At 55.9% G+C, this 19,992-nt stretch overlaps 1 protein-coding gene across 1 annotated transcript; it reads left to right on the top strand.

The window, feature by feature from the left end:
- Window positions 1-6,171: 6,171 nt before the first annotated feature.
- On the top strand, window positions 6,172-19,478 carry LOC144940798 (netrin-1-like). Its single transcript, XM_078867218.1, has 8 exons — window positions 6,172-7,220; window positions 10,020-10,197; window positions 11,053-11,241; window positions 12,877-13,026; window positions 13,876-13,938; window positions 16,281-16,358; window positions 18,998-19,086; window positions 19,162-19,478. Exons 1-8 carry the CDS (start codon window positions 6,201-6,203, stop codon window positions 19,405-19,407), a joined length of 2,013 nt encoding a protein of 670 aa, XP_078723344.1. The 5' UTR covers window positions 6,172-6,200; the 3' UTR covers window positions 19,408-19,478.
- The last annotated feature ends 514 nt before the right edge of the window (window positions 19,479-19,992 follow it).

A 19,992-nucleotide genomic window follows, 5' to 3' on the forward strand; every position in this document is an offset into this window, starting at 1 on the left:
AATTTAATCTGCCGCGGGATTCATTTCGTCATATACAGCAGAGCATAGCAGCAGGTAAGGGCCCGGGCACGTGTTCCCCTTGATTGCTACAGAACAGCTCACCCCCTCGCCCCAATAAAACGCACGTGTAACCTCCCATATTTACGCTATTATTTTGTACACAGTTCAAGAATACTAATTAGCATAACAGTCAACACCTGATCAGTGCCGACCTTATTACGGACCAATTCAGACCTCATTGGTCGCCCCGTGCCCCTTAATCATCTCAACGTTCATCCTACAAAGGTCCCATCACAAGGGAGAAACACAAACAAATAGACAAAACAATTTGTTTTTGCCCGTATCGAAACGGCTGTACGCCGTATGGACGTGGGGAGGGAGGGGGTGGAGGGGGAGGGGAGGGTCTAGGGGGGGGGGGGGTGAGGTGGAGGGGCTGATGACCTCAGAGACACCGGACAGCCACAAATCTGGCTGTCCGCTGATGAAGCTTAGTTGTAATTACTGGCGAAACGTCGTACTTAGATTGTGAATGTTGTGGCTTGGCTCTCCAACACACCGGTGTGCTGTACTAGTTACGAATTGGCACGATCTGTTTACGTGACAACCCTTACTAGTTGTCTGTGTCGGGTGGTGGCGGGTTTAACGACACATTTACGCGATCTACCCAAAAAAGACCTCGATTCTGATGTATGGGGTCGCTTTGTGTCCGCGACGGAGCGTGGAGCGTTTCGTGAGCCGCAGTTTCTCCGTCTCGCCAGGAGAGGGCGACACAGCCCCGACTCTCCCCGTATCTCCAGTATCTTCTGTGGCGAGTGTCAACGGCATCTGTCGTATCGCTGTCGCTGATGTCACTGGGTGTGACAGATGTGCCTTCTGTGATATGAATACATGTGATATCTGTGAGATGTCTCTCTTTGTTATCAATATCGGGATTATCAGTAGGTGTGGGGGCAGACCCAGGTGCCATGGGTTGACTGACTGAGATGACTGGCAGATTCACCACCTGTGCACACTACTATGCCAACTTGCTGTTTTATCCGCCCGGCGCTCAGCTCGTTGTTGTGAACGTCGTTCATCTGCCCTCCGTTGTTGCTGGAGGGCGACTGCCTCCAATACACACTACTCACCATACACACCACTCACTCACCACTCACCATACCGCTCATTCACCATGCCACTCAATCACCATACACACCACTCACTCAATCATCACTCAATCACCACGTTCACCACTCAACATACCACTCATTCACCATAACACTCAGGCACTCACAACTCACCGCAATCATCACTGTACACCCCACTCACTCACTCAGCACATCACTAACCACGTGTGGTCACTTAGCGCGACTTCGTGCGAACAAAAGTGACGTCACTCGACACCACGTGACACGTGATGTGAGTGACCAAAATAAATCGGCAATGGTCGACGCAATATCCGGAGACATTCAAAATTTAATCTGAATTTAACTTATCAATGTGGATAGACGGATACGTGAGGGAGGGAGCACGCATTGCTTAATTAATTTTGCCATTAATAGACTCCACAACGACGCGGATTATTCGTGTCATTTGATCCAAGTGATGTCATTTTTCCACCCCGTGACGTCATATAATCGGAATCGTCCGAAATAAATGTTGCATCTGTACCACGGCCAGACATTCCGAGGTGTAAATTGCGACAATCGGGAATAAGTCTCCAGTGCATTCCGACTTGCGCTCGTACCAACCACACGCGCTCAAGGGACACGATGGCCCCCTACGAACAATAACACAAAGACAAAGATCCCCCGTGTAGCCTTAACAGACTGCTGGGGAAAGTGCTGTTTGCGAGCACCTATGAAGGCCGGCACGGCACACGAGCAAGTGGGCGACCGGCCAACACCACTAGTGGTGATGTTTAGAAACCCCACCAGGTACTAATTTGAGGCTGAGTCGACATAGATGAGGCCCAGGACTGGTGTGACCGTGAGCGGGAATTGAACTTGGGACGCCGGGTTCGTAGCGCAGCACGCTAACCGCTACACCCACACACAAGTTCGGTGTGTTTCTGATTGAAGCACTGCACAGTACTGTACTCTTTGGTTTTTTCGGTAAAGTCACGTAGGTAAAAAAATTAAATAAATTAAATCACGACGTTTCGGGCGCAACACAAGCATCCTTCTTCAGGTGGGGACAACTTAGAGAAAGCACACCGCTTAAGTGTGTGTTGCGCCCGAAACGTCGTGATTTAATTTATTTTAATGTTTTACCTACGTGACTTTATCGAAAAAACTAAAGAGTATGAATCCTTGCAGTCACGAAAACTTCAAATCTAGAATGCACAGTACTGTATTTGATTCCAGTTAAGTTTGGCTGAAATGCAACATCTGATATACATGAAGTATTCGACTGGTCTCTGATGCATGGATACCACTGACTTTAGAATTTACTGATCACCTGTTTGTACATGATCTGTTTGAAGGATCTGAATTCGCTAATAAAAGGTATGAACTGTACTGTGACTTGAGATATCTCAATTTGTTGACATAATTAATCGATTAATTATTTATTTGATTTGCTTATCTTTGATTTCTCTTGGCCGATTAAATTCGCTGGTCGATTTCCGATGAATAATTTAAAATTTGGATGAGGCCACGGAATGATCTGAACACGTATGTGATTTTAAGAACCCTCCACCACCCGACTAACCGCCAAATAAAATGCCACGTGGTACACGCGTTGAAATTGCCACGTGGTACACGCGTTGAAATTACCACGTGCTCCACGCGTTTAGATTGCCACGTGCTACACGCGTTTAACTTGCCACGTGCTACACGCATTTAACGCTCTCATTTAGTATTCACATTCTTGGGTGATGCGTTGGCAGTGGTGCAGAAGCATAATTATGTGTATGTACCATGAAGAAGGGCCGTTACCCAAAACCTCGCATATTATTCACATCGTATTTTCTATGAAGGGATTATGGTACCAGTTCACCAATAAGTTGAAGAACAATTCTCACAACCAAATGCAGCCATAGATATAGCAATGAGTAAATTCCTTGAAACTCAAGTCACAGAAATCATCACCGATTGCCTCGTCAACAGAATAGGACGGGGACACGGTGGGGCGGGGGGGGGGGTCAGAGAGGGGGGAGGCGGGGTGAGAGGGGGGCAGGGTGGGGGGTGGAATGAAAAAGGTGGGAGGGGGGGCTGTTAGTCCCACTCAGTTACACTCCAGCACAGCGGCGTCACTTTATCGGCCCTCGTCGAGCACCCGGGCTGATTGGTCGTTGGCAGCTCAGACATTGGTGGTCACGCTACAGCCGCCGCACGCGGTCGGCTCTGCGCATCGGAGCTGAACTTTGCACGCGCGGCTCCGGTCACCAGTGCCCCTGGGCACGGCGCGCCTCGCAGCGGTAGCAGCGACTGAAGGTGAAGTTCGACTCCCCGGTTGTATGTCGTTGTGGTTCGGGTTAGAGCGGTACCCGCATTGGGGTCATAGCTATTCACAAGTTAGGGGTAGAGTTTTACCCACGTTAGAGTTAAGGGTAACGCTACACCTATGTTGTGGTTAGAGATAGAGCGGTACCATCATTGGGGTTAGGGGTAGAGCCATTCACATGTTAGGGTTATGGGTAGAGCGGTATGCGTGTTAGGGTTACGTGTAAAACTATACCCGTGTTGGGGTTGAACTATAACCGTGTTGGGGCTAGGGGTTAAACTTTTTCTATGTTGGGGTTAGATGTAAAACTATACCCATGTTGGGGCTAGGGGTTAAACTTTTTCTATGTTGGGGTTGGGGGTTGAACTATACCCGTGCTGAGCTTGGGAGTTGAACTTTACCGATGTTGGGGTTGGAGCTGTACCCATGTTGGGGGTGGAGCTGTACCCATGTTGGGGTTGGAGCTGTACACATGTTGGGGGTGGAGCTGTACACATGTTGGGGGTGGAGCTGTACCCATGTTGGGGTTGGAGCTGTACACATGTTGGGGGTGGAGGTGTACCCATGTTGGGGGTGGAGCTGTACCCATGTTGGGGTTGGAGCTGTACCCATGTTGGGGGTGGAGCTGTACCCATGTTGGGCTTGGAGCTGTACCCATGTTGGGGTTGGAGCTGTACCCATGTTGGGCTTAGAGCTGTACCCATGTTGGGGTTGGAGCTGTACCCATGTTGGGGTTGGAGCTGTACCCATGTTGGTGTTGGAGCTGTACCCATGTTGGGCTTGGAGCTGTACCCATGTTGGGGGTGGAGCTGTACCCATGTTGGGGTTGGAGCTGTACCCATGTTGGGGTTGAGGCTGTACCCATGTTGGGGGTGGAGCTGTACCCATGTTGGTGTTGGAGCTGTACCCATGTTGGGGTTGAGGCTGTACCCATGTTGGGGTTAGAGCTGTACCCATGTTGGGGTTGGAGCTGTACCCATGTTGGGGTTGAGGCTGTACCCATGTTGGGGGTGGAGCTGTACCCATGTTGGGGTTGGAGCTGTACCCATGTTGGGGTTGAGGCTGTACCCATGTTGGGGGTGGAGCTGTACCCATGTTGGGGTTGGAGCTGTACCCATGTTGGGGTTGAGGCTGTACCCATGTTGGGGTTAGAGCTGTACCCATGTTGGGGTTGGAGCTGTACCCATGTTGGTGTTAGAGCTGTACCCATGTTGGGGTTGAGGCTGTACCCATGTTGGGGTTAGAGCTGTACCAATGTTGGGGTTGAGGCTGTACCCATGTTGGGGGTGGAGCTGTACCCATGTTGGTGTTAGAGCTGTACCCATGTTGGGGTTAGAGCTGTACCCATGTTGGGGTTAGAGCTGTACCCATGTTGGGGGTGGAGCTGTACCCATGTTGGGGTTGGAGCTGTACCCATGTTGGGGTTGGAGCTGTACCCATGTTGGGGTTAGAGTTGTACCCATGTTGGGGTTAGAGCTGTACCCATGTTGGTGTTGGAGCTGTACCCATGTTGGGGTTAGAGCTGTACCCATGTTGGGGTTGGAGCTGTACCCATGTTGGGGTTAGAGTTGTACCCATGTTGGGGTTAGAGCTGTACCCATGTTGGTGTTGGAGCTGTACCCATGTTGGGGTTGGAGCTGTACCCATGTTGGGGTTAGAACTGTACCCATGTTGGGGGTGGAGCTGTACCCATGTTGGGGTTGGAGCTGTACCCATGTTGGGGGTGGAGCTGTACCCATGTTGGTGTTGGAGCTGTACCCATGTTGGGGTTAGAGTTGTACCCATGTTGGGGTTAGAGTTGTACCCATGTTGGGGTTAGAGCTGTACCCATGTTGGTGTTGGAGCTGTACCCATGTTGGTGTTGGAGCTGTACCCATGTTGGGGTTAGAGCTGTACCCATGTTGGGGGTGGAGCTGTACCCATGTTGGGGTTGGAGCTGTACCCATGTTGGGGTTGGAGTTGTACCCATGTTGGGGTTAGAGTTGTACCCATGTTGGGGTTAGAGCTGTACCCATGTTGGTGTTGGAGCTGTACCCATGTTGGGGTTAGAGCTGTACCCATGTTGGGGTTGAAGCTGTACCCATGTTGGGGTTAGAGTTGTACCCATGTTGGGGTTAGAGCTGTACCCATGTTGGTGTTGGAGCTGTACCCATGTTGGGGTTGGAGCTGTACCCATGTTGGGGTTGGAGCTGTACCCATGTTGGTGTTGGAGCTGTACCCATGTTGGGGTTGGAGCTGTACCCATGTTGGTGTTGGAGCTGTACACATGTTGGGGTTAGAGCTGTACCCATGTTGGGGGTGGAGCTGTACCCATGTTGGGGTTGGAGTTATTTGGGCTGGGCTTGAGTTGGGTCCCCCTCGCCCACCCGGCTTCTCAGCGTGGCCCCGGCCACGGTCACCGCCCCCGGCCCCGTTTACAAACAGAGCCGCCCCGGGCCACGCGGTCCCCTTTTGTTCAGCACCCCCCCCCCCCCCGGTGGTCTCGCGACGCGCGGATCCGCAGACTCCACTGATCCCTCCCCTCATCTCCGTGTCTCCCCCACCCCCCACCGTGCAAGCCACCTATCGCTCATCTCCGTGTCCCCTCGCGCGCGTCTCCCTGTGAAGCCTCCACTGACACCGTATCCCCTCCTCTCTTCCCGTCGCTCTTGTCTCTTCCCCCCCCCCACCACCACCACCACCCCCCCCCGTGTCTCCCCACGCTCCCACAAACCCCCCGTCGCGCAGAGTCGAGGCCGAGCCGAGCTGCGCGTGCGTGCGAGCGAGCGAGCCCCATGGCCGCGCTGTTGCTGTGCCTGACTCTGCTCGCCGTGGGGGGGCCGCGGACCCCACGGGTCGAGGCCCACTCCACGGGGGCCGCCGCCGCCGCGGGGGTCGTCGCCGCGGCTCCCGCGCGCACGGGGCTCATGTTCGCGTCGCAGCAGAACCCCCCGGACCCGTGCTACGACGAGCACCGCAACCCGCGCCGCTGCATCCCCGACTTCGTGAACGCGGCGTTCGGCAGGGAGGTGCTCGCCTCCAGCACCTGCGGGAAGCCGGCGTCGCGCTACTGCCTGCCCGCTCCAGCCACCGCCGCGCAGGGTCCCGAGCCCGTGGCGTCGGGCTTCCAGGGTTCCTCCCAGCAGCAGGGCTCGCCTGGAGGAGCGGCGGCGGTGGCCGTCACGGGGCCGTGCTTCGTTTGCGACGCCGGCGACCCGCGGCGCTCCCACGCGCCCGCCTTCCTCACCGACCTCAACAACCCGCACAACCTCACGTGCTGGCAGTCGGCGAGCGGCGTGCAGCACCCGCGCAACGTCTCGCTCACGCTGTCCCTCGGCAAGAAGTTCGAGGTCACCTACGTGAGCCTCCAGTTCTGCTCGCCGCGGCCCGAGTCCATGGCCATCTTCAAGTCGTCCGACTATGGCCGCACGTGGACCCCCTTCCAGTTCTACTCGACGCAGTGCCGCCGCGTGTACGGCAAGCCGAGCCGCGCCGCCGTCACCAAGCAGAACGAGCAGGAGGCCCTCTGCACTGACGCTCACCTGGCGGCCGGCGGCGGCGGCGGCGATGGCTCGGGACCGGGAGGTCTGGTGGCTTTCAGCACCCTGGACAGCCGCCCGTCGGCTCACGACTTCGAGAACAGCCCCGTGCTGCAGGACTGGGTGACCGCCACCGACGTGCGAGTTGTGTTCAGCCGCCTGCACTCGGCAGCGGGACCCGCCGCGGACGTGACCGGGCAGGAGTCGAACTCGAGCGGCGCCGACTCGGCGGCGGTCGAGGCCCTCTCGCAGTACTACGCCGTGTCGGACTTTCAGGTGCGTGGCGGGATGAAAGGTTGTTGTTTGTTGTTGCGTTCGTTGACTGTATTCTATATCGTGTGTACAGTATTGAGATGGGTGTTTACCACCTGCATAGTTCCGTCTCGTTTGCAACGGTGTCGCAAGGGGGGCGCGGGGGGGGGGAAGGGGGGGTAAGCGACGCGAATATTTAAAATATGTAACCTTACCTATACATTACCTACGCATTACCTATGCATTCGTGCAACGAATATCGCACGCAGTCAAAGGCATCGCACGTAACTGTGAATAATTAAATGATGGTGCACATCGGCAGATCGGGTGGGAGAGCCGAGACCGCGAAAGAATAACAACGATGCTCTTTATTTATTTATTTACCCAGGGAAGCCTCGCTGAGTCTCAAGGCTATGTTTACTAAAACTATCAACTGAAACGATGGCTTTTATTTTACCAGGTAAAGGTCCACTGAGCTACATCGTTCTCTTTCAGAAGCGACCTGGCCGTCACAAATGATAGCTCAGCGAAGTGGGCTTATCATGTGGGAATTTAAAGCAGCCAAATACTCCAAACGCGCGTTGACTCTAAATGTGGAGGGAAAAACCGGAGGACCCCGAGAAAAATCCACGCGACCACGGGGAGAGAGACACCGCAAACTCCAAATAAACAGCAGGCGTCAGGGTCTGGATCGAACCCACGACCTCCTGTGTACCAGGCAAGTTAGTTAACATCTCCTAGCCACCGTGGCGCCCAGGAGGGTCCTGCTACGAGACTGAGATTATTATGCAATTTAATAAATGAGAGTTGCGTGGGAGAACCCGGAAAAAAAACCCACCACTTCGTAATACGATGGCGAGACGCTCAAAGCCCGGCAGATATGCATTTAGCAATCAATTGCTGCACCGCTGTATCCCCATCACCGCGGCCACTATAACCGAGGACTTGCCAGGCTCAACCCCCCTGCTTAGCTTGCGACGTCTCCCGGGAGATCGGACGCGTGCAGGGTGATTGTGCTGCAGGCGAATGAATGACCCGGGAGCTACGGGCAACACGTATTGTTGATTCTAAGAGTCAACAAACGGGAGACTGAAGGGGGGGGGGGGGGGCGCACCGCCTCGTTTGGGGGTCACCCACATGCCACCCGCATCTACAACCTCAATGGCGCAACTCGATGAGTGAGCTGAGACTATGCGAAAGCAGAGACGAGATCCGGCGAGAGAGAGGAGGCGATGACGCCGTGCAGTGGCGGTGGTGGTGGCCCTGAAGGTCATTGGCCATGATGACCTCGATAACTTGACCCCACGGGAAGGGAGCGTTTACAGAGACTGCAAAGCACGGCTGATGCACAAGTAGCCGGGCATGTTCCATGGGCTAGGGATGGTTTATACTCAAGGGGCTGCATAGAACAAAAGCAGCGATATTAATACACATGGTCAAATAAACAACCGGCACTCTGTACAATGTAAACCTGGCCAGCGATCCAAAATAACCACGTTGTGCACGCCGTGGCATTTGAATTTGAAGCGATTGGGAAAAAAAACGGAGAGGGAGCACAGCTGTCGGTCACAATGACCGGAGTCGAGCACCCGACAGAGTTTGACCGGGATGCGTCCCCAACACCACGGCGGGTCTCTTCGTGTCAGCGTCTTCATTTAAAATCTGTGCACCTTCGCCTCCCTCCTCCTCCTCCCTCCTCCTCAACCATTCGCTGGCAGCAGCCGCAGCTGGGAACCTCATCCATGCCTTCGGCCGCATCCCGGCTCTACGATTGCAACTCCCTCCTCTCTCTGCGGCCTCCACCACATCCTCGCCGCTGGCCACACGCAACGAGACCACCACCCCAATGATTCACTCCCTCCACCGGTATCCCAATCCAGTCCTGGATAAACGTCAAGATCATGCTCGCAGTCTTCCTGACCCCTGCCTACCTCTCTCCTCTCATCTCACTCTACTCCCCTCCACGCACACTCTCCTACCTCTCCCCTCTCATCTCACTCTACTCCCCTCCGCGCACTCTCCTACCCCCCCCCCCCCCTCTCGTCTCGCTCGACTCCTGAGCGAACCACGACTCAATCCACTGCTGGATGAAGGCCTCTTTAAAGCTGCCGCCAGGCAACCAACACGCTGCGAAGTAACGATCCTTGCACTTTTTCTCCTCTCGCTCAGCCTCCACGGACGTCGTCCTGGCCACGCTCTTCCCTTCGGGGAGCGCGTGGCCTGCTCAAGGCCGACCTCGAGCACGCGTCGGTCGACTTGGCGACGATAAGCGACGTGTCCCAGTCCCGGCGAACGATTATTTAGTTCGTAACGACGAGTAACCTCCGTCCCTCCACTCCCTCCCTCCACTCCCTCTCTTCCCTCCCTCCCTCCCTCCCCTCCCTCCACTTTACACCTCCCTCCAATCCACACCTCCACTCCCCCCTCCACTCCCTCCCTCCCTCCACTCCACACCTCCCTCCCTCTCTCCCTCCACTCCCTCTCTCCCTCCACTCCCTCCCTCCCACAACTCCCTCCACTCCACACCTCCCTCCCCTCCCTTCACTTTACACCTCCCTCCACTCCACACCTCCCTCCCCACCTCCCACAACTCCCTCCACTCCACACCTCCCTCCCTCCCCTCCCCTCCACTTTACACCTCCCTCCACTCCACACCTCCCTCCCCACCTCCCACAACTCCCTCCACTCCCTCCCTCCCACAACTCCCTCCACTCCACACCTCCCTCCCCACCTCCCTCCACTCCCTCCACTCCCTCTCTCCCTTCACTCCCTCCACTCCACACCTCCCTCCACTCCCTCCACTCCCCCCCCCCACCATCGCAGGTGGGAGGGCGCTGCAAGTGCAACGGCCACGCGTCGCGCTGCGTGCGCGACCGCGACGGGGGCCTCGTGTGCGACTGCCGGCACAACACGGCGGGCGCCGAGTGCGAGCGCTGCCGGCCCTTCCACTACGACCGGCCCTGGCAGCGCAGCACGGCCCGCGAGGCCAACGAGTGCGTGGGTGAGTGCGTCGCCATCGCGCGTGTGTGTGACGTCACAACGTGTGTGACGTCACAACGTGTGTCGTCACAACGTGTGTGAACGGCACAACGTGTGTGTCGTCACGTGTGTGTCGTCATGTGTGTATCGTCACAACGTGTGTGACGTCACCACTTAGTTTGTCATCATCGTGTGCGTCATCACAACGTGTGTCACCACTGAGTGTGTCGTCACGTGTGCGTCGTCACAACGTGTGTCACCACTGAGGGCGTCATCACTGAGGGTGTCATCACAACGTGTGTCAGTCATCACTGAGTGTGTCACCCCCGTGTGTCACCCCCGTGTGTCACCCGCGTGTGTCACCTGTGTGTGGTGTGTGTGTGTGCGTAAGTGTCGTGGGGATTGGCGGCACAGCAGTTAGCACGCCGCGCTACGAACACGGCGGCGAGCCGAGCTCGATTCGCGCTCGACACGACCACCGGCGTCAACACCGGTGGCGAATGTCTGAACCAGGTCCTGGGCCTCCCCTAGGTCGACTCAACCTCAAATGAGTACCTTTGGTGCGGCGTGCCGTAAACATCGCCACTCGGGAGACAAAGGCGGCCGGGCGTGGTGCTGGCCACCCACCCCCTTCGTGTGCTGTGCCGGCCTTCGTAGATGCCTCTCGCCATCGGCATTTGCCCCCCCCCCCAGAGTCTGTTACAGGCTACACGGGGGGACCATCATCCTCTCTCTTACCTTGGCATGCGTGTGCCAATGTGTCAGCGGGCGTGAGCATTTTCAGCGCGCAGATCGCAGTGGTACCGCTTGCGCGCCCGCTTACCCTGCCTGCGTAACGCCAAACTCTCGCCTCTCCCCCCCCCACCGCGTCCTCGAGCCTGCAACTGCAACCTGCACGCCCGCAAGTGCCGCTTCAACATGGAGCTCTTCAAGCTGTCGGGACGCAAGAGCGGCGGCGTCTGCCTCAACTGCCGGCACAACACCGCCGGGCGGCACTGCCACTACTGCAAGGAGGGCTACTACCGTGACCTCGGCAAGCCCATCGCGCACCGCAAGGCCTGCAAGCGTAAATCACGCACCGCGTGTGCCCCAAAGGCCCCCCCCCTGCCCCCCGCGGGAACTGAGCCCGCAAAGGGGGTCCACGATCCTTTAAGGGGCGATTTTGAAAGAGAAAACTAGAAAGTTTTTATTTCGATTTAAAGCTTTCGTGGCTGCAGGGATTCATATTTGTGGTTCTTTCGGTAAAGTCACGTAGAAGGGAAATCATAAAATAATAAAAAATAAAAATATCAAATTCTCACGACGTTTTTTTTCACATTTTATTGCTGTGGTTTTCACACCTGATGATAATTGCTTGCGTTCCAATCGAAACGTCGTGAGCATTTTATTGTTTAATTTTTATTATTTTATTATTTCCCTTCTACGTGACTTTAACGAAAGAACCAAGAATATAACGTTTTTATTTTTATTTTACGAGGTAAGGCTCCACTGAGCTATGCGGCTCTCTCTATTTGTTTTTAGAAGCGACCAGGCCACCACAAATGATTGCTCGACGAAGTGGCTTCGTCATCATCACGCAGACATTTATAGCAGCCAAATACTCTAAGCGCGTTGTTAGTTCTAAATGTGGAGGGTAAAAAAAAACACTCAGAGGAGGACCCGGAGAAAAATCCACGCGACCACGGGGAGAGAGAGAGACACGCAAACTGCACTTATAATTTATACTAACCAGGTTGCTTCTAAAATAGAGCTAGATCGCTCAGTGGGCCTTACCTGATAAAATAAAATAGCTTTTAGTTTGCAAGGGTGTCTGATGATGTCTATTGTCACGTGTCTAGTGAACTTGCCTCGTTGTCACCTAGGTTGTAAGAGTTGCGCGTTTATTATAAATGTGTTGATATTACGTCTCGCTCCGTCTCAACGCGGCACGGAGTCGCAATGGAATTGAACGTGGCTCTGCAAAGTTTGTGCGACCTCATTTCAACTCGCGTTCCCATTGGCTGTGGCTGCAGACGCGTCGTCGCCACGATAAAACGCATTCCAACAGGCGGTGAATTGTTTTTAATCCCAATATCATGGTTTTGAGGTAAGTTTAAAACCCCAAGCTAAATTACAATGTATCAGATAAATTACAATTTAATCTAAATTATGCTCAGATTTTCATACTCGTCAACCCCTTACCGGTGCCCTACCTTATTACAGACCAATTCAGACCTTATTGGTCACCCCGTGCCCCAGGGTATAAATCTCAACGTTCATCCTACAAAATACCATCACAAGGGAGACACACAGAAACAATTATTTGTTGTATTGTGAAACGGCTGTACGCCGCATGGACCTGAAAACTCAATTTCTCTGTACAAAATTAAGTGGTAAACCGTATGGATTTGACAGGTATCGATTTTGTTCCATTCAATCTTGATAAATAACCGTGCCGTGCCGAGTCAACGTTTTATACCAAGGCCTAACAAAGCCCCTCTGCTTCCCTAAACGGCCATCGGCAGAGCCGGTGCGGCGCGCAATAAAAACGTCGCGAGTTCGAACCCAGGGCTCGCGAAATGAGCACCGCTTTCTTCGGAAGCGAACCCCTCCAATCGCGGTCAACCACAAGTTTACCCCCGGGAGTTGCCCGCGACTCGGGAGCGTGACGCGTGACCCCTCTTGTGTCTGTCCTGTCCGCGTTGGGGGGGGGGGGGCCCAGCGTGCGACTGTCACCCGGTGGGGGCCGCGGGCAAGACGTGCAACCAGACGACGGGGCAGTGCCCCTGCAAGGACGGGGTCACGGGGGTCACCTGCAACCGCTGTGCCAAGGGCTTCCAGCAGAGCCGCTCGCCCGTCGCGCCCTGCATACGTACAGACGCGCGCGCCACGCGCACGCACGTGCACGCACACACACTACACACCACACACACACCACACACCACACCCACACACACCACACCACACATTGCACACACGTGCCATGCACACACCACACACACACCACACCACACACACATACACACACACCACACACCACACACACACCACACCACACACAAACCACACACACCAGACACAGGCACACACCACACACACAGCACACACCAGACACAGGCAGACACCACACACACACACCACACACACCAGACACAGGCACACACCACACACACACCACACACACCAGACACAGGCACACACCACACACGCGCACACCACACACACACCACACACCACACACCACACACACACCACACACACACCAGACACAGGCACACACACACACACCGCGTGCACACCTTACTGTTGCCCTGTGTCTCCGTGTCTCTGTGTCTGTGTGTCTCTGTGTGTGTGTCTGTGTGTCTCTGTGTATCTGTGTCTCTGTGTCTGTGTGTCTCTGTGTGTCTGTGTCTGTGTCTCCGTGTCTCCGTGTCTATGTGTGTCTCTGTGTCTCCGTGTCTCTGTGTCTGTGTCTGTGTCTCTGTGTGTCTCTGTCTCTGTGTCTGTGTCTCTGTCTCTGTGTCTCCGTGTCCCTGTCTCTGTGTCTCCGTGTCTCTGTCTCTGTGTCTCTGTGTCTCTGTGTGTCTCTGTGTCTGTGTCTCTGTGTCTTCATATCTCTGTGTGTCTCTGTGTTTCTGTGTCTCCGTGTCTGTGTCTCCATGTCTATGTGTGTCTGTGTGTCTCTCCGTGTCTCTGTGTGTCTCTGTGTCTCCTCTGGCAGGGATCCCTGTCGTGACCGCCGTCCACACAGAAAATGGCGTCGGGAACCCAGAGAAGCCCTCAGGTGGAGTCCCCAGCTCCATCTCACGTCGACACGTTACCTCAAGTTACCCCACGTTACATCACGTTACCCCACGTTACATAATGTTACCCCACGTTACATCACGTTACCTCACACGTTACCCCACGCTACCTCACGTTACATCACGTTACCTCACGTTACATCATGTTACAACGCGTTACATCACGTTACCTCACACACGTTTCCCCACGAGACTGCATGGATCCTGCATTGGCAAGTTTTTTTTGTTCCGAGTACCCCGAGAGAGATGGAGGGAGATGGATGGAGAGAGAGGAGGGCTGGGTGCAGATGCGGCACTTGTGGTAGTAAAACAGGGGGGACATAGAGTAGGGAGAGAGGGGGTAGAGAGACAGAGGGGGGGGGGGTAGAGAGAGGGGGTAGAGAGAGAAGGAAGGGGTAAGAAGGAGGAGAGCAGAGCGTGAAATCTTTCATTTAAACAGCGGGGGGGGGGGGGGGGGGTACATAAAGCAAAGCATTGAAAAAAAACTGAAATGATGAACGAAGCAAAGTGCCGACTACACCGAGCATCTTCTTGTTTCATCTGATCGTAAAAAAAAGAGAGAGAGAGGGATGGATGGAGAGGGACGGAGCCAGAGATGGAGGGAGCGAGAGGGATGGAGAGACAGAGGAAGATATTAAACTGATCAGTTTATGGAGGAAGAGAGAGAGAGGGATGAAGGGAGAGAGAGGGATGGAGAATGGGAGAGCGATGTGGGGGAGTGGGGGGTGTTGACACGTGTGCCCCAGAGGGAGGTGCCCACAAAAGCAGCTCAATTGAATTTCGCGCTCCATTTGACCGCGATTAGGGGAGCCGCCCCCTCCGCCCGTGCCCCCCCCCCAACCCCACCCCCCCACCCCCCGTGCCCCCCCAACCCCATCCCCCGCCCCCCCCTCCGCCCCGCCCCCCCACCACGCTCGCGCGCCGCTGCCACCTTTAGCGGTCGTGCGTTATTTATTTATTTCTCCGGGCCCTCCCCGGTTTTTTTTTTCGTCATTCTCGATGCACATCATGGAGACGTGCATTGAGATTATTTTGCCGCTCTGAATGTCCCCACGCGATGATAGGTCGCTTCGTTTGGGCTATCATTTGTGGTGGCCAGGTGGTTTTCTGAAAGAAAAAAATAAGTGAATAACTCGGTGGGCTGGGGTGCCACTGTGGCTAGGAGATGTTAATTCCCTCGCCTGGTATGCAGGAGGTCATAGGTTCGATCCCGACCATGACGCCTGCTGTATATTTGGAGTTTGCGTGTCCCTCATCATCATCACGGTGGCTATGAGATGTTAACTACCTCGCCTGGTATGCAGGAGGTCGTGGGTTCAATCCCGACCATAACGCCTGCTGTATATTTGGAGTTTGCGTGTCTATCATCATCATCATCACGGTGGCGAGGAGATGTTAATTACCTCGCCTGGTCTACAGGAGGTCGTGGGTTCGATTCTGACCGTGACGCCTGCTGTATATTTGGAGTTTTCGTGTCTCTCTCCCCGTGGTCGCTTTGATTTTTTTTCTGGGTCCTCCGGTTTTCCCCTCCACATTTAGAATCAACATCACGCGTTTAGATTATTTGGCTGCTATAAATGTCCACATGATGATAAGCCAACTTCGTTGAGCTTATCATTTGTGGCCAGGTCGCTTCCGTAAAAAGAGCTATACAGATCAGTGGGCAATTACCTAGCAAAATAAAAAAAATAGATTCAGTTGAGTTTATTAATATTTTAATAATTTTATAATTTTTAGATCTTTGCCAGTCCACGGCTGCGCAGACCTCCGCGTGGCATCTCGCCACATGTGAGGTGGGTTCCCCTTGGGGCATCCTGGCCTCGTTAACATTTTAATTGGCCGAACTTCCCAACGCAGGACCCCCCCCCCTCCTGAAATGCATCCTGGGTCTGGGCAGATTAACTACAATAATAACAATAATACGGATAAATAATACACAACCCTTTGTCAATCCACTACTGGATGAAGACCTCGCACCGTGTAAGTCGTGGTGAATTATTTGGCCATACTTCACCGCGCTGGTCCATGCGGGTTGGTGAAGATAAAAGGCCCAGGACTGGTTTAGATATTGCTCCCTGCTCATGTTAACCTTGGCCGTGAATCAAACTCGGGTTGGCGGATTTAGAGTGCAGCGTGTAAAACGTTTCAGCGTGCCAATGACTGATGTGGCTTTGCACATTAGTCCTGGTGCGATGTGTAAACATCACCACTGGGAAGACAAAGGAGGCCGGGCGTGGTGCTGTCCACCCACCCCTTCGTGTGCCGTGCCGCCCAAAAGTCTGTGAAGGTTGTACGGGGGATCTTTGTCTTTGTCGTTGTGCAGCTGACTGTGACTCCCACTGCAAACCCTCCAAGGGGAAACTCAAGCTCAACATACGGAAGTACTGCAAGAAGGACTACGGTAAGCTACACACACACGCCGTCTGGAACCACGCACGCCGCCCAGAGACACACACGCCGTCTGGAACCACATACACACCGCCCAGAACCACACACACCGCCCTTGGAGTGGCAACGGCGGACAGACTCGTGCCCATGTGCCGCACGGAGGCGGTGGTGAATCGGCGCCGCTCACAGCGAGCGAGCGGGGCTCGGTCTGGAGAGGTTGTCCAGAGAGCTCGCCGAAGGGGGCCCCCACGCTGTTAGATTTTCCCACGACCGCCTGTTTGTTCGGGGGGGGGGGGGGGGTGCGACGGAGGGCCGCGGGCGGCGGGAGAGTAATTTGGGAGGCCAAATAATTTGTGCCTTTTTAGGGGAAACAAAAGCGGAGCGCGACGCCTCGCGGCACCGCGTGTCCGATCCCTCCTCCTGCTGCTGCTTCTCTCGCCCGGCGGTGCATGGGGGGGGGGGGTGCCGGGAGGGGGGGCAATGTGGGGGGAGGGCGGCGGGGGGGGGGGTGCTGAGATTTAATTTAATTCCTCAGAACCTGAGGAGGAGGAAGAAGAAGAAACAAACAAAACAAGTTGTTCTGTCAGTAACGGTCACTATGGCTGCACGCGAGGCTGGCCTTTGCACAGAATTTTCATCAGTCATTGTTGTCTCTCGAGTCCCAAAGCCCCGCCGCCGAGAAATAGAGCGGCCGTGGCTCACACCGCCACCCCCACCCCCACCACCAGCCCCTCCAACACCATGAGAATTAAAGAAAGGAGAGCAGCGAAGGGCCTCCGTATTTTAAACACGCCGCTTTGTGCCGCCCGCATTGCACTGCGTCTCTCTGGCGACCGTTGCTGAGCCACGCACGGGGGGAGGGATGGGAGGGGGGATGGGAGGGGGGAGGGGGCTACCAACTCCCCCCCCCCTTTCCCCCCCCTCTCCTCCCCCAGCTCGGCCAAGATGATATCCGGCAGAGAAAGGTAAATAAATTCGGGAGTGGGGAGAGAGAGACGGGCCAGAGAGGGGAGAGAGATAATGACAGGAGTGGCAGGATGGGAATAAGACGATTTATTTATACTGGAGGAATCCGATGAGCTATGAAGCTCTTCTTTCGCGGATGTCCAGTAGGGGCGGCTCAGAACTTTACAACATCAACACCAACCAGTACACACACACACGACAGTAGCACAAAGTATAGGAAAGGTAAACATAACGAGCTGTGGTTGATGTTAGTGCCCTCCTCCTCCCTGACGCTGCAGCGTGTCGTCGCATCGTTCACGTCGCATCTCATCCCAACGGTATCAGCTGTCTCTGTGCAGCACAAGGTGACCCAGAAGCGGGGCCTGCAAAGGGGCATCAGTCTGCTGCCGACACGGGGGGCGATGATTGCCTCTGCTGCTGCTGCCTCTTCTGCTGAGCACGATCCCATTCGAGCGACTTGAGGGGCAGTTTTTCGAATTTCACAAATTTGGGAGGAGACGCAGAGGAGAGAGAGAGAGTTGGAGGGGGGGGGGTATGTGGGAGAGGGGAGAGAGGCTAAAGATGAGAGTGGGGAGAGAGGTGCGAGCGGGGAGAGAGGGGAGCGTGGGGAAAGAGGGTGGAGAGAGGGGGGAGATACGGTAGAGAGAGAGGGTGGAGAGACGGGGGAGAGCGAGGAGGAGATTTCAGGCCTCTTTGTTGACTGGGGTCTGGTGCCGCGGCAGCTGAAAGAGCAATACCGACGAGAACAAAGTTTGCCTTCCTTTATTTGGGTCTCCCCTAGACGGCCTCACCACTCAGCCTCATCGCCTCGGCCTCACCAATCAACCTCACCACCCAGGCTCACTACCCCGGCCGCACCACCAACCCGGACCAACTAGCCTCACCACTCAACCTCACCACCCAGCCTCACCACCCAGCTTCTCGACTCACCACCCAGCCCATCAACACGCCACCCAGCCTCACCATCCAGCCTCTAGACTCACCACGCAGCCTCACCACCCAGCCTCTAGACTCACCACCCAGCCTCACCACCCAGCCTCACCACCCAGCCCATCAACACGCCACTACTCCAGAGGCTCCAGTTTAATAGCGGGTGGCCAAAAGCCCGGGTTCGAACCCAGGCTGTTGAGTGGCGATGGCTCAGATAGCTCCGAGCCGCCCGGCCACCCCCGGGACTTTAACGCCGAGGAGCGGCCACGTCCATCAGCGTGGCTCACGGTGGAACGTTCCTCTTGCTCGGAGTTGCACCTGTCTGCCGCGTCGACCGTCCACGCTTCACAAGCGCGCATTGCAGTCGGGCCACGTGCAAACAAACGACGAAAAAACAATAACGTTCGATCCGTCTGGATTTTTTTTGTGGCGAACGCGAACGATTTGCGCTTTCGATGTTGGCACCCTCCGGGGCCGTCTCGGTGCACGGTACGTCTCACCTCCACACCCCGAGACGAGACGCAGCGAGCGCGACTCAATTTGTCGACCCCGAAGGGGGTTGACGGGGTAGAGTCAACCCCCCCAACCCCACCCCACCCCACCCAGACTGCGATTTGAACTCGCGACTTTCGGCCGGGCCGGACTCAACCAAAAACCGCGTCGCCCCCCATTGTGAACGTCGCACGCGGTGGATGACTAGAGACTCAAGCGAACTCCCCACCCACCCAACTGGCCCTCCCTCCCTCCCGCGCGCAGCCCTGCAGCTGCACGTGCTGGACGAGTCCGCGGCGGGCGAGTGGACGCGCTACACGGTCAACATCATCTCCGTCTTCAAGCGCGGCGGCGTGAGCGGTGCCGGCACCGGCATCGGCACCGGCGGCGGTGGCACCGGCGGCGGCATGGCACCTCGCCGGGCCCAGCTGCGCCAGGCGCTGTGGGCGCGCTCCCGCGACCTCGCCTGCCACTGCCCCCCGCGTTTCCGCGCCGGCAAGAAGTACCTGCTGCTGGGCGGGGGGCACCCCGAGCACGGCGCCCCCTCGGCGGCGGGGGGCGGCCTCGTGGCCGACAAGGACAGCCTGGCCGCGCCGTGGCAGGACGTGTGGGCGCGCCGGCTCAGAAAGCTGCAGCGCCGCGAGAAGAAGGGCAAGTGCCGCAAGGAGTACTAGCGGCAGGGTGGCCCCCCCTTCCCCTCTGCCCCCCCCCTCTGCCCCCCACGTGCCCCCCACCGCCGCTTGTCGACACGTTGATACGTTACCGCGACGTTACAGCGTTACGTCACACGACCACGGCGTGACGACCCAAAATGTCACATTTATTTGGTCAAGCCACCGCCTGAACGGAAGGCCTCGCCACGCTGTGTTGCTCATGGGAATTGTTTGACCATACTTCACCACGCTGGTCAGTGTGGGTTGTTGAAGCTCAACGTCCGGCGGGGGGGGGTGGGTGGGAGAGGGGGTTGAGTGGAGAGGGGGCTAGGGTCGGTTCTGACATCGTCTTGCCACTGACGCCAGCTGTGGCCGGTAATCGAGCTCGGATCTCCGCTGCCCCCTAAACGAGACCCCCCCCCCCCCATCAGCCCCCTCCCGTTTCGTTCGTTTTTTTCTTCCGGAAGCGACAACGTTGAACGGCAAACAGCGGTGAGCTTCAATCAGTTGCGGCGAATCACTGCAGGTGATGCGTAGGTATCCCTGGGTCAAGGGGTCAACAGGGGGGGGGGGGTGAGGGGGGGGTGATACGATGTCCCGCAGCTC

This window comes from Lampetra fluviatilis, chromosome 23 (genome assembly GCF_964198595.1).
Source record: "Lampetra fluviatilis chromosome 23, kcLamFluv1.1, whole genome shotgun sequence".
NCBI lineage: Eukaryota > Metazoa > Chordata > Hyperoartia > Petromyzontiformes > Petromyzontidae > Lampetra > Lampetra fluviatilis.

What these genes read in the sequence shown, in the direction of transcription:
- LOC144940798 (XM_078867218.1), top strand. Translation starts at nt 6,201, where the DNA reads ATGGCCGCGCTGTTGCTGTGCCTGACTCTGCTCGCCGTGGGGGGGCCG. An exon ending in CGAGGCCAACGAGTGCGTGG is followed by an intron (nt 10,198 to 11,052) that starts GTGAGTGCGTCG and finishes CGCGTCCTCGAG; the next exon opens with CCTGCAACTGCAACCTGCAC. An exon ending in CCGTCTTCAAGCGCGGCGGC is followed by an intron (nt 19,087 to 19,161) that starts GTGAGCGGTGCC and finishes CGCCGGGCCCAG; the next exon opens with CTGCGCCAGGCGCTGTGGGC.